Source organism: Mustela putorius, unplaced genomic scaffold (assembly GCF_011764305.1).
Source record: "Mustela putorius furo isolate JIRA1106 unplaced genomic scaffold, ASM1176430v1.1 tig00001033_pilon_pilon_pilon, whole genome shotgun sequence".
Lineage (NCBI taxonomy): Eukaryota > Metazoa > Chordata > Mammalia > Carnivora > Mustelidae > Mustela > Mustela putorius.
Window position 1 is genome coordinate 949,575 of NW_025421540.1, and position 12,396 is coordinate 961,970.

A 12,396-nucleotide genomic window follows, 5' to 3' on the forward strand; every position below is an offset into this window, starting at 1 on the left:
TTCCTGCCCAGCACCCCGTCTGGCCTGGGGGCCTGCCAGGGTTTCTTCCTCTGGTCTAGTCCTCTGGTGTGGGGTGAGGGGGGGGGGCCGGGGCCTCTCTTGGCCCGGTGTGGGGCGCCCCCGGTCTTGCTGAGCGAGACAGCCTCGCGGTTGCCTTCGCTGTGCCTGGGAGACGCAGCGTGGAGCCGGGTGCCCACGGCTCCGGAAGCCCAGGGCGGTCGGCCATCTCGCGTCCCGGGCACCTGAGCCCGGGCGCGGGGCCCAAGGGGCCAAGGGGAGCTGGTCGGGGAGAAGGAAGGGAATGAATGCCCTCCCGGCCGGAGCGGAGCCCAGGCCCCGTGGGTGGAGAGAAGGGGCGGGGGGTGGGGGGGCCCGGTCCCGGGGGCGCCGGGAGGGGGGGGGGGGGGTGGGTCGGCTGCCGGTGGGCCTGGGGGCTGGGGGCAGCCCGAGGGCCTCGCTAGGGGATCCAGGGCCCAGGGCCTCGGGAGCACAGGCCCTGGGAGAGGTGGCCCAGGCCCGGGGTCGAGGCCTGCTCCTGCCTCCTGCCCCCCCCACACCCTCGGCCCCGGCCCCCCCCCCCCCCCGCGCCTCCCCGCCCTCCTCCCACAGCCCGTCGGCCCCCACGCCCCTCCCCGCGTCCATGGCCGTGGTCCTCACCCCGGTCCCCCTTTCCCTGCCTCTGGCCCCAAAGCCCCCTTCCAAGACTGCCCCGCCCTGCCAGCAGCCCCCCAAGGCCGGCTGAGGCGCGGGTGGGCCTCGTGTCGTGCAGGCGGAAACGCTGGCTTGTGGCCGGCCGCCCGTGCAGCGGGCCGCCCTTTTTGGGGCCAGGGGCCCGCGCTGCTGGGTCTGGGGTGGCCAGGCAGGGGTCAGGGGGTCAGGGGCGTGAGGGGACCGGGCTCAGGGGCTGAGGCGTTCAGGGACTGTTGGGAGGCCGCCGCGTTGGCCAGGGCGCCCAGCGGTGGCGGCCAAGGGAGAGGGAGGGGGGCCCAAGGGGGAGAGAAAATCGGAAGGCCAAAGACAAGCGTTTGGGGGCGGAAAAAAAAAGCCTACAGCACCCGGTATTCCCAGGCGGTCTCCCATCCAAGTACTAACCAGGCCCGACCCTGCTTAGCTTCCGAGATCAGACGAGATCGGGCGCGTTCAGGGTGGTATGGCCGTAGACGCCTGCCGCTTCAGCTGGCCGCCCCATGAGCCTGCTGCGCGCTTCCCGGGCCCCGGAGTTAGCCAGGGCTCCCCACTCAGCCTGCCCTGGGCCTTGCGCCTGCCTCCCCGCCACGCCCGCCAGGGGGGCCCCCCCCAACGCCAAAGTCTGTCAGGGGGCACTCTCCCATCCCGGGGCTCCGCAGCCCCGCCATCGCGTGCCTCCCCAGGCCGCAAACCGGGTGCGTCCTCGGCCCCCCCCCCCCACTCCCCCCACACCCCCCCCCCCCCCCCCCCCCCCCCCCCGCCCCGCGCACGGTGTGCTGCTCCGCCCCCCCCCCCCCACACCACCAGCGCCCACCCAGCGACCTAGGCCGGGCCCAGCCGGCCACCTGGCCTTCCCTCCTCTCCTCTCCTCTGCTCTGCTCTCTTCTCTGCTCTCCTCCACACAGCTCTGCTCAGCTGGGCTCGGCTCCGCTCGGCTCTCCCCCCCTCCTCTCCACCCCACCTCGCTCCCAGCCCACCCGAGGCCACGAGGACACACGGGCGGGCGACGGGCGCGACGCCACACACCAGCCCAGAAGCGGCAGCCCCCCCGCCCCGTGGCCCCTACCTCCACCGCGCTTCCCCTGACCACCCACCCGCTCCAGGCCCTGACCGAGAGACCCAGACAGGCCGGCTCACCTACACGGACACACGGATACCCAGGGAGACACAGGGACAGACACAGACGGAGGGACCTCTGCACAGACGGCAAGAACGCAGAGCCCCAGAGACAGACTCTCCAACCCGCAGACCCCCCTCAGACCCTCCCACCCCCAACCCCAGCCCCCAGGCCAGACGCGGTGACCCTGACCCGCATGCGGACAGGGACCCGGTAGGAGACACGGGTGCACGCAACGCTCACACACACCCACTCACGCGCACAGAAAACACACACACACACACAGGCACACACACTCGGACAAGACACCACACACCCAGGAGGCAGCGGTGGCCTGCCACCTGCCCCGGGAGGGAGGGCCGGCTTGCTTGGGCCCGGCTTTGGTGTCTGCAGTCCCGTTCCGCTCCCATTCCTGCCCAGCACCCCGTCTGGCCTGGGGGCCTGCCAGGGTTTCTTCCTCTGGTCTAGTCCTCTGGTGTGGGGGTGAGGCGGGGGGGCCGGGGCCTCTCTTGGCCCGGTGTGGGGCGCCCCCGGTCTTGCTGAGCGAGACAGCCTCGCGGTTGCCTTCGCTGTGCCTGGGAGACGCAGCGTGGAGCCGGGTGCCCACGGCTCCGGAAGCCCAGGGCGGTCGGCCATCTCGCGTCCCGGGCACCTGAGCCCGGGCGCGGGGCCCAAGGGGCCAAGGGGAGCTGGTCGGGGAGAAGGAAGGGAATGAATGCCCTCCCGGCCGGAGCGGAGCCCAGGCCCCGTGGGTGGGAGAGAAGGGGGGGCGGGGGTGGGGGGGCCCGGTCCCGGGGGCGCCGGGAGGGGGGGGGGGGGTGGGTCGGCTGCCGGTGGGCCTGGGGGCTGGGGGCAGCCCGAGGGCCTCGCTAGGGGATCCAGGGCCCAGGGCCTCGGGAGCACAGGCCCTGGGAGAGGTGGCCCAGGCCCGGGGTCGAGGCCTGCTCCTGCCTCCTGCCCCCCACACCCTCGGCCCCCGGCCCCCCCCCCCCCCCCGCGCCTCCCCGCCCTCCTCCCACAGCCCGTCGCCCCCCCCACGCCCCTCCCCGCGTCCATGGCCGTGGTCCTCACCCCGGTCCCCCTTTCCCTGCCTCTGGCCCCAAAGCCCCCTTCCAAGACTGCCCCGCCCTGCCAGCAGCCCCCCAAGGCCGGCTGAGGCGCGGGTGGGCCTCGTGTCGTGCAGGCGGAAACGCTGGCTTGTGGCCGGCCGCCCGTGCAGCGGGCCGCCCTTTTTGGGGCCAGGGCCCCCGCGCTGCTGGGTCTGGGGTGGCCAGGCAGGGGTCAGGGGGTCAGGGGCGTGAGGGGACCGGGCTCAGGGGCTGAGGCGTTCAGGGACTGTTGGGAGGCCGCCGCGTTGGCCAGGGCGCCCAGCGGTGGCGGCCAAGGGAGAGGGAGGGGGGCCCAAGGGGGAGAGAAAATCGGAAGGCCAAAGACAAGCGTTTGGGGGCGGAAAAAAAAGCCTACAGCACCCGGTATTCCCAGGCGGTCTCCCATCCAAGTACTAACCAGGCCCGACCCTGCTTAGCTTCCGAGATCAGACGAGATCGGGCGCGTTCAGGGTGGTATGGCCGTAGACGCCTGCCGCTTCAGCTGGCCGCCCCATGAGCCTGCTGCGCGCTTCCCGGGCCCCGGAGTTAGCCAGGGCTCCCCACTCAGCCTGCCCTGGGCCTTGCGCCTGCCTCCCCGCCACGCCCGCCAGGGGGGCCCCCCCCAACGCCAAAGTCTGTCAGGGGGCACTCTCCCATCCCGGGGCTCCGCAGCCCCGCCATCGCGTGCCTCCCCAGGCCGCAACCGGGTGCGTCCTCGCCCCCCCCCCCCCCCACCCCCCCCCCACACCCACCCCCCCCCCCCCCCCCCCCGCCCCGCGCACGGTGTGCTCCGCCCCCCCCCCCCCCCCCACACCACCAGCGCCCACCCAGCGACCTAGGCCGGGCCCAGCCGGCCACCTGGCCTTCCCTCCTCTCCTCTCCTCTGCTCTGCTCTCTTCTGCTCTCCTCCACACAGCTCTGCTCAGCTGGGCTCGGCTCCGCTCGGCTCTCCCCCCTCCTCTCCACCCCACCTCGCTCCCAGCCCACCCGAGGCCACGAGGACACACGGGCGGGCGACGGGCGACGCCACACACCAGCCCAGAAGCGGCAGCCCCGCCCCGTGGCCCTACCTCCACCGCGCTTCCCCTGACCACCCACCCGCTCCAGGCCCTGACCGAGAGACCCAGACAGGCCGGCTCACCTACACGGACACACGGATACCCAGGGAGACACAGGGACAGACACAGACGGAGGGACCTCTGCACAGACGGCAAGAACGCAGAGCCCCAGAGACAGACTCTCCAACCCGCAGACCCCCCTCAGACCCTCCACCCCCAACCCCAGCCCCCAGGCCAGACGCGGTGACCCTGACCCGCATGCGGACAGGGACCCGGTAGGAGACACGGGTGCACGCAACGCTCACACACCCACTCACGCGCACAGAAAAACACACACACACACAGGCACACACACTCGGACAAGACACCACACACCCAGGAGGCAGCGGTGGCCTGCCACCTGCCCCGGGAGGGAGGGCCGGCTTGCTTGGGCCCGGCTTTGGTGTCTGCAGTCCCGTTCCGCTCCCATTCCTGCCCAGCACCCCGTCTGGCCTGGGGGCCTGCCAGGGTTTCTTCCTCTGGTCTAGTCCTCTGGTGTGGGGTGAGGCGGGGGGGGGCCGGGGCCTCTCTTGGCCCGGTGTGGGGGCGCCCCCGGTCTTGCTGAGCGAGACAGCCTCGCGGTTGCCTTCGCTGTGCCTGGGAGACGCAGCGTGGAGCCGGGTGCCCACGGCTCCGGAAGCCCAGGGCGGTCGGCCATCTCGCGTCCCGGGCACCTGAGCCCGGGCGCGGGGCCCAAGGGGCCAAGGGGAGCTGGTCGGGGAGAAGGAAGGGAATGAATGCCCCTCCCGGCCGGAGCGGAGCCCAGGCCCCGTGGGTGGAGAGAAGGGGGGGGGGGTGGGGGGGCCCGGTCCCGGGGGCGCCGGGAGGGGTGGGGGGGGGGGTGGGTCGGCTGCCGGTGGGCCTGGGGGCTGGGGGCAGCCCGAGGGCCTCGCTAGGGGATCCAGGGCCCAGGGCCTCGGGAGCACAGGCCCTGGGAGAGGTGGCCCAGGCCCGGGGTCGAGGCCTGCTCCTGCCTCCTGCCCCCCCCCACACCCCTCGGCCCCGCCCCCCCACCCCCCGCGCCTCCCCCCCTCCTCCCACAGCCCGTCGGCCCCCCACGCCCCTCCCCGCGTCCATGGCCGTGGTCCTCACCCCGGTCCCCCCCTTTCCCTGCCTCTGGCCCCAAAGCCCCCTTCCAAGACTGCCCCGCCCTGCCAGCAGCCCCCCAAGGCCGGCTGAGGCGCGGGTGGGCCTCGTGTCGTGCAGGCGGAAACGCTGGCTGTGCCGGCCGGCCGCCCGTGCAGCGGGCCGCCCTTTTTTGGGCCAGGGGGGGCCCGCGCTGCTGGGTCTGGGGTGGCCAGGCAGGGGTCAGGGGGTCAGGGGCGTGAGGGGACCGGGCTCAGGGGCTGAGGCGTTCAGGGACTGTTGGGAGGCCGCCGCGTTGGCCAGGGCGCCCAGCGGTGGCGGCCAAGGGAGAGGGAGGGGGGCCCAAGGGGGAGAGAAAATCGGAAGGCCAAAGACAAGCGTTTGGGGGCGAAAAAAAAAGCCTACAGCACCCGGTATTCCCAGGCGGTCTCCCATCCCAAGTACTAACCAGGCCCGACCCTGCTTAGCTTCCGAGATCAGACGAGATCGGGCGCGTTCAGGGTGGTATGGCCGTAGACGCCTGCCGCTTCAGCTGGCCGCCCCATGAGCCTGCTGCGCGCTTCCCGGGCCCCGGAGTTAGCCAGGGCTCCCCACTCAGCCTGCCCTGGGCCTTGCGCCTGCCTCCCCGCCCACGCCCGCCAGGGGGCCCCCCCCCCCAACGCCAAAGTCTGTCAGGGGGCACTCTCCCATCCCGGGGCTCCGCAGCCCCGCCATCGCGTGCCTCCCCAGGCCGCAACCGGGTGCGTCCTCGCCCCCCCCCCCCCCCCCCCCCACCCCCCCCACCCCCACCCCCCCCCCCCCCCCCCCCCCCCCGCGCACGGTGTGCTCCGCCCCCCCCCCCCCCCCCCACCACCAGCGCCCACCCAGCGACCTAGGCCGGGCCCAGCCGGCCACCTGGCCTTCCCTCCTCTCCTCTCCTCTGCTCTGCTCTCTTCTGCTCTCCTCCACACAGCTCTGCTCAGCTGGGCTCGGCTCCGCTCGGCTCTCCCCTCCTCTCCTCTCCACCCCACCTCGCTCCCAGCCCACCCGAGGCCACGAGGACACACGGGCGGGCGACGGGCGACGCCACACACCAGCCCAGAAGCGGCAGCCCCGCCCCGTGGCCCTACCTCCACCGCGCTTCCCCTGACCACCCACCCGCTCCAGGCCCTGACCGAGAGACCCAGACAGGCCGGCTCACCTACACGGACACACGGATACCCAGGGAGACACAGGGACAGACACAGACGGAGGGACCTCTGCACAGACGGCAAGAACGCAGAGCCCCAGAGACAGACTCTCCAACCCGCAGACCCCCCTCAGACCCTCCACCCCCAACCCCAGCCCCCAGGCCAGACGCGGTGACCCTGACCCGCATGCGGACAGGGACCCGGTAGGAGACACGGGTGCACGCAACGCTCACACACCCACTCACGCGCACAGAAACACACACACACACAGGCACACACACTCGGACAAGACACCACACACCCAGGAGGCAGCGGTGGCCTGCCACCTGCCCCGGGAGGGAGGGCCGGCTTGCTTGGGGCCCCCGGCTTTGGTGTCTGCAGTCCCGTTCCGCTCCCATTCCTGCCCAGCACCCCGTCTGGCCTGGGGGCCTGCCAGGGTTTCTTCCTCTGGTCTAGTCCTCTGGTGTGGGGTGAGGCGGGGGCCCGGGGCCCTCTCTTGGCCCGGTGTGTGGGGCGCCCCCGGTCTTGCTGAGCGAGACAGCCTCGCGGTTGCCTTCGCTGTGCCTGGGAGACGCAGCGTGGAGCCGGGTGCCCACGGCTCCGGAAGCCCAGGGGCGGTCGGCCATCTCGCGTCCCGGGCACCTGAGCCCGGGCGCGGGGCCCAAGGGGCCAAGGGGAGCTGGTCGGGGAGAAGGAAGGGAATGAATGCCCTCCCGGCCGGAGCGGAGCCCAGGCCCCGTGGGTGGGAGAGAAGGGGGGGGGGGGGGGGGGGCCCGGTCCCGGGGGGCGCCGGGAGGGGTGGGGGGGGTGGGTCGGCTGCCGGTGGGCCTGGGGGCTGGGGGCAGCCCGAGGGCCTCGCTAGGGGATCCAGGGCCCAGGGCCTCGGGAGCACAGGCCCTGGGAGAGGTGGCCCAGGCCCGGGGTCGAGGCCTGCTCCTGCCTCCTGCCCCCCCCACACCCTCGGCCCCGGCCCCCCACCCCCCCGCGCCTCCCCGCCCTCCTCCCACAGCCCGTCGGCCCCCACGCCCCTCCCCGCGTCCATGGCCGTGGTCCTCACCCCGTCCCCCCCTTTCCCTGCCTCTGGCCCCAAAGCCCCCTTCCAAGACTGCCCCGCCCTGCCAGCAGCCCCCCAAGGCCGGCTGAGGCGCGGGTGGGCCTCGTGTCGTGCAGGCGGAAACGCTGGCTTGTGGCCGGCCGCCCGTGCAGCGGGCCGCCCTTTTTGGGGCCAGGGGCCCGCGCTGCTGGGTCTGGGGTGGCCAGGCAGGGGTCAGGGGGGGGGTCAGGGGCGTGAGGGGACCGGGCTCAGGGGCTGAGGCGTTCAGGGACTGTTGGGAGGCCGCCGCGTTGGCCAGGGCGCCCAGCGGTGGCGGCCAAGGGAGAGGGAGGGGGGCCCAAGGGGGAGAGAAAATCGGAAGGCCAAAGACAAGCGTTTGGGGGGGCGAAAAAAAAAAAAGCCTACAGCACCCGGTATTCCCAGGCGGTCTCCCATCCAAGTACTAACCAGGCCCGACCCTGCTTAGCTTCCGAGATCAGACGAGATCGGGCGCGTTCAGGGTGGTATGGCCGTAGACGCCTGCCGCTTCAGCTGGCCGCCCCATGAGCCTGCTGCGCGCTTCCCGGGCCCCGGAGTTAGCCAGGGCTCCCCACTCAGCCTGCCCTGGGCCTTGCGCCTGCCTCCCCGCCACGCCCGCCAGGGGGGCCCCCCCCCAACGCCAAAGTCTGTCAGGGGGCACTCTCCCATCCCGGGGCTCCGCAGCCCCGCCATCGCGTGCCTCCCCAGGCCGCAACCGGGTGCGTCCTCGCCCCCCCCCCCCCCCACTCCCCCCACCCCACACCCCCCCCCCCCCCCCCCCCCCCCCCCCCCCCCCCGCGCCCACGGTGTGCTCCGCCCCCGCCCCCCCCCCCCCACACCACCAGCGCCCACCCAGCGACCTAGGCCGGGCCCAGCCGGCCACCTGGCCTTCCCTCCTCTCCTCTCCTCTGCTCTGCTCTCTTCTGCTCTCCTCCACACAGCTCTGCTCAGCTGGGCTCGGCTCCGCTCGGCTCTCCCCTCCTCCTCTCCACCCCACCTCGCTCCCAGCCCACCCGAGGCCACGAGGACACACGGGCGGGCGACGGGCGACGCCACACACCAGCCCAGAAGCGGCAGCCCCGCCCCGTGGCCCTACCTCCACCGCGCTTCCCCTGACCACCCACCCGCTCCAGGCCCTGACCGAGAGACCCAGACAGGCCGGCTCACCTACACGGACACACGGATACCCAGGGAGACACAGGGACAGACACAGACGGAGGGACCTCTGCACAGACGGCAAGAACGCAGAGCCCCAGAGACAGACTCTCCAACCCGCAGACCCCCCTCAGACCCTCCACCCCCCAACCCCAGCCCCCAGGCCAGACGCGGTGACCCTGACCCGCATGCGGACAGGGACCCGGTAGGAGACACGGGTGCACGCAACGCTCACACACCCACTCACGCGCACAGAAACACACACACACACACAGGCACACACACTCGGACAAGACACCACACACCCAGGAGGCAGCGGTGGCCTGCCACCTGCCCCGGGAGGGAGGGCCGGCTTGCTTGGGCCCGGCTTTGGTGTCTGCAGTCCCGTTCCGCTCCCATTCCTGCCCAGCACCCCGTCTGGCCTGGGGGCCTGCCAGGGTTTCTTCCTCTGGTCTAGTCCTCTGGTGTGGGGTGAGGCGGGGGGCCGGGGCCTCTCTTGGCCCGGTGTGGGGCGCCCCCGGTCTTGCTGAGCGAGACAGCCTCGCGGTTGCCTTCGCTGTGCCTGGGAGACGCAGCGTGGAGCCCGGGTGCCCACGGCTCCGGAAGCCAGGGGGCGGTCGGCCATCTCGCGTCCCCGGGCACCTGAGCCCGGGCGCGGGGCCCAAGGGGCCAAGGGGAGCTGGTCGGGGAGAAGGAAGGGAATGAATGCCCTCCCGGCCGGAGCGGAGCCCAGGCCCCGTGGGTGGAGAGAAGGGGCGGGGGTGGGGGGGGGGCGGTCCCCGGGGGGGCGCCGGGAGGGGTGGGGGGGGGGTGGGTCGGCTGCCGGTGGGCCTGGGGGCTGGGGGCAGCCCGAGGGCCTCGCTAGGGGATCCAGGGCCCAGGGCCTCGGGAGCACAGGCCCTGGGAGAGGTGGCCCAGGCCCGGGGTCGAGGCCTGCTCCTGCCTCCTGCCCCCCACACACCCTCGCCCCCCCCCCCCCCCCCCCCGCGCCTCCCCGCCCTCCTCCCACAGCCCGTCGGCCCCCACGCCCCTCCCCGCGTCCATGGCCGTGGTCCTCACCCCGGTCCCCCTTTCCCTGCCTCTGGCCCCAAAGCCCCCTTCCAAGACTGCCCCGCCCTGCCAGCAGCCCCCCAAGGCCGGCTGAGGCGCGGGTGGGCCTCGTGTCGTGCAGGCGGAAACGCTGGCTTGTGGCCGGCCGCCCGTGCAGCGGGCCGCCCTTTTTGGGGCCAGGGGCCCGCGCTGCTGGGTCTGGGGTGGCCAGGCAGGGGTCAGGGGGTCAGGGGCGTGAGGGGACCGGGCTCAGGGGCTGAGGCGTTCAGGGACTGTTGGGAGGCCGCCGCGTTGGCCAGGGCGCCCAGCGGTGGCGGCCAAGGGAGAGGGAGGGGGGCCCAAGGGGGAGAGAAAATCGGAAGGCCAAAGACAAGCGTTTGGGGGCGAAAAAAAAAAAAAGCCTACAGCACCCGGTATTCCCAGGCGGTCTCCCATCCAAGTACTAACCAGGCCCGACCCTGCTTAGCTTCCGAGATCAGACGAGATCGGGCGCGTTCAGGGTGGTATGGCCGTAGACGCCCTGCCGCTTCAGCTGGCCGCCCCATGAGCCTGCTGCGCGCTTCCCGGGCCCCGGAGTTAGCCAGGGCTCCCCACTCAGCCTGCCCTGGGCCTTGCGCCTGCCTCCCCGCCCCGCCCGCCAGGGGGGCCCCCCCCAACGCCAAAGTCTGTCAGGGGGCACTCTCCCATCCCGGGGCTCCGCAGCCCCGCCATCGCGTGCCTCCCCAGGCCGCAACCGGGTGCGTCCTCCCCCCCCCCCCCCCCCCCCCCCACCCCCCCCCCACCCCCCCCCACCCCCCCCCCCCCCCCGCCCCGCGCACGGTGTGCTCCGCCCCCCCCCCCCCCACACCACCAGCGCCCACCCAGCGACCTAGGCCGGGCCCAGCCGGCCACCTGGCCTTCCCTCCTCTCCTCTCCTCTGCTCTGCTCTCTCTCTTCTGCTCTCCTCCACACAGCTCTGCTCAGCTGGGCTCGGCTCCGCTCGGCTCTCCCCTCCTCTCCACCCCACCTCGCTCCCAGCCCACCCGAGGCCACGAGGACACACGGGCGGGCGACGGGCGACGCCACACACCAGCCCAGAAGCGGCAGCCCCGCCCCGTGGCCCTACCTCCACCGCGCTTCCCCTGACCACCCACCCGCTCCAGGCCCTGACCGAGAGACCCAGACAGGCCGGCTCACCTACACGGACACACGGATACCCAGGGAGACACAGGGACAGACACAGACGGAGGGACCTCTGCACAGACGGCAAGAACGCAGAGCCCCAGAGACAGACTCTCCAACCCGCAGACCCCCCTCAGACCCTCCACCCCCACCCCAGCCCCCAGGCCAGACGCGGTGACCCTGACCCGCATGCGGACAGGGACCCGGTAGGAGACACGGGTGCACGCAACGCTCACACACCCACTCACGCGCACAGAAACAAACACACACACACAGGCACACACACTCGGACAAGACACCACACACCCAGGAGGCAGCGGTGGCCTGCCACCTGCCCCGGGAGGGAGGGCCGGCTTGCTTGGGCCCGGCTTTGGTGTCTGCAGTCCCGTTCCGCTCCCATTCCTGCCCAGCACCCCGTCTGGCCTGGGGGCCTGCCAGGGTTTCTTCCTCTGGTCTAGTCCTCTGGTGTGGGGTGAGGCGGGGGGCCGGGGCCTCTCTTGGCCCGGTGTGGGGCGCCCCCCGGTCTTGCTGAGCGAGACAGCCTCGCGGTTGCCTTCGCTGTGCCTGGGAGACGCAGCGTGGAGCCGGGTGCCCACGGCTCCGGAAGCCCAGGGCGGTCGGCCATCTCGCGTCCCGGGCACCTGAGCCCGGGCGCGGGGCCCAAGGGGCCAAGGGGAGCTGGTCGGGGAGAAGGAAGGGAATGAATGCCCTCCCGGCCGGAGCGGAGCCCAGGCCCCGTGGGTGGAGAGAAGGGGCGGGGGGTGGGGGGGCCCGGTCCCGGGGGCGCCGGGAGGGGTGGGGGGGGTGGGTCGGCTGCCGGTGGGCCTGGGGGCTGGGGGCAGCCCGAGGGCCTCGCTAGGGGATCCAGGGCCCAGGGCCTCGGGAGCACAGGCCCTGGGAGAGGTGGCCCAGGCCCGGGGTCGAGGCCTGCTCCTGCCTCCCCCCCCCCCCCCACACCCTCGGCCCCGGCCCCCCCCACCCCCCGCGCCTCCCCGCCCTCCTCCCCACAGCCCGTCGGCCCCCACGCCCCCCCCCCCCCGCGTCCATGGCCGTGGTCCTCACCCCGGTCCCCCTTTCCCTGCCTCTGGCCCCAAAGCCCCCTTCCAAGACTGCCCCGCCCTGCCAGCAGCCCCCCAAGGCCGGCTGAGGCGCGGGTGGGCCTCGTGTCGTGCAGGCGGAAACGCTGGCTTGTGGCCGGCCGCCCGTGCAGCGGGCCGCCCTTTTTGGGGCCAGGGGCCCGCGCTGCTGGGTCTGGGGTGGCCAGGCAGGGGTCAGGGGGTCAGGGGCGTGAGGGGACCGGGCTCAGGGGCTGAGGCGTTCAGGGACTGTTGGGAGGGCCGCCGCGTTGGCCAGGGCGCCCAGCGGTGGCGGCCAAGGGAGAGGGAGGGGGGGCCCAAGGGGGGAGAGAAAATCGGAAGGCCAAAGACAAGCGTTTGGGGGCGAAAAAAAAAAAGCCTACAGCACCCGGTATTCCCAGGCGGTCTCCCATCCAAGTACTAACCAGGCCCGACCCTGCTTAGCTTCCGAGATCAGACGAGATCGGGCGCGTTCAGGGTGGTATGGCCGTAGACGCCTGCCGCTTCAGCTGGCCGCCCCATGAGCCTGCTGCGCGCTTCCCGGGCCCCGGAGTTAGCCAGGGCTCCCCACTCAGCCTGCCCTGGGCCTTGCGCCTGCCTCCCCGCCACGCCCGCCAGGGGGGCCCCCCCCAACGCCA

General features: G+C 73.4%; 1 protein-coding gene and 6 non-coding genes across 7 annotated transcripts in view; all 7 read right to left on the reverse strand.

Annotated features, from left to right (window-relative positions):
• Nucleotides 1-12,396, reverse strand: part of LOC123393840 (collagen alpha-1(I) chain-like) — a 36,690-nt gene that overhangs the window by 10,958 nt on the left and 13,336 nt on the right. The window contains exons 7-12 of the mRNA XM_045087082.1: nt 11,745-11,933; nt 9,531-9,719; nt 7,359-7,491; nt 5,145-5,277; nt 2,876-3,065; nt 714-846 (exon numbers count right to left, since the gene is read on the reverse strand). Coding sequence (XP_044943017.1) covers nt 714-846; nt 2,876-3,065; nt 5,145-5,277; nt 7,359-7,491; nt 9,531-9,719; nt 11,745-11,933 — 967 coding nt within the window. The remainder of the gene's footprint in view (nt 1-713; nt 847-2,875; nt 3,066-5,144; nt 5,278-7,358; nt 7,492-9,530; nt 9,720-11,744; nt 11,934-12,396) is intronic.
• Nucleotides 1,044-1,162, reverse strand: LOC123393850. Its single transcript, XR_006608658.1, has one exon. It is a non-coding gene; the product is annotated as a 5S ribosomal RNA (ribosomal RNA).
• On the reverse strand, nt 3,262-3,380 carry LOC123393851. Its single transcript, XR_006608659.1, has one exon. It is a non-coding gene; the product is annotated as a 5S ribosomal RNA (ribosomal RNA).
• LOC123393865 lies at nt 5,474-5,593 on the reverse strand. Its single transcript, XR_006608673.1, has one exon. It is a non-coding gene; the product is annotated as a 5S ribosomal RNA (ribosomal RNA).
• On the reverse strand, nt 7,697-7,815 carry LOC123393852. Its single transcript, XR_006608660.1, has one exon. It is a non-coding gene; the product is annotated as a 5S ribosomal RNA (ribosomal RNA).
• On the reverse strand, nt 9,920-10,038 carry LOC123393853. Its single transcript, XR_006608661.1, has one exon. It is a non-coding gene; the product is annotated as a 5S ribosomal RNA (ribosomal RNA).
• On the reverse strand, nt 12,135-12,253 carry LOC123393854. Its single transcript, XR_006608662.1, has one exon. It is a non-coding gene; the product is annotated as a 5S ribosomal RNA (ribosomal RNA).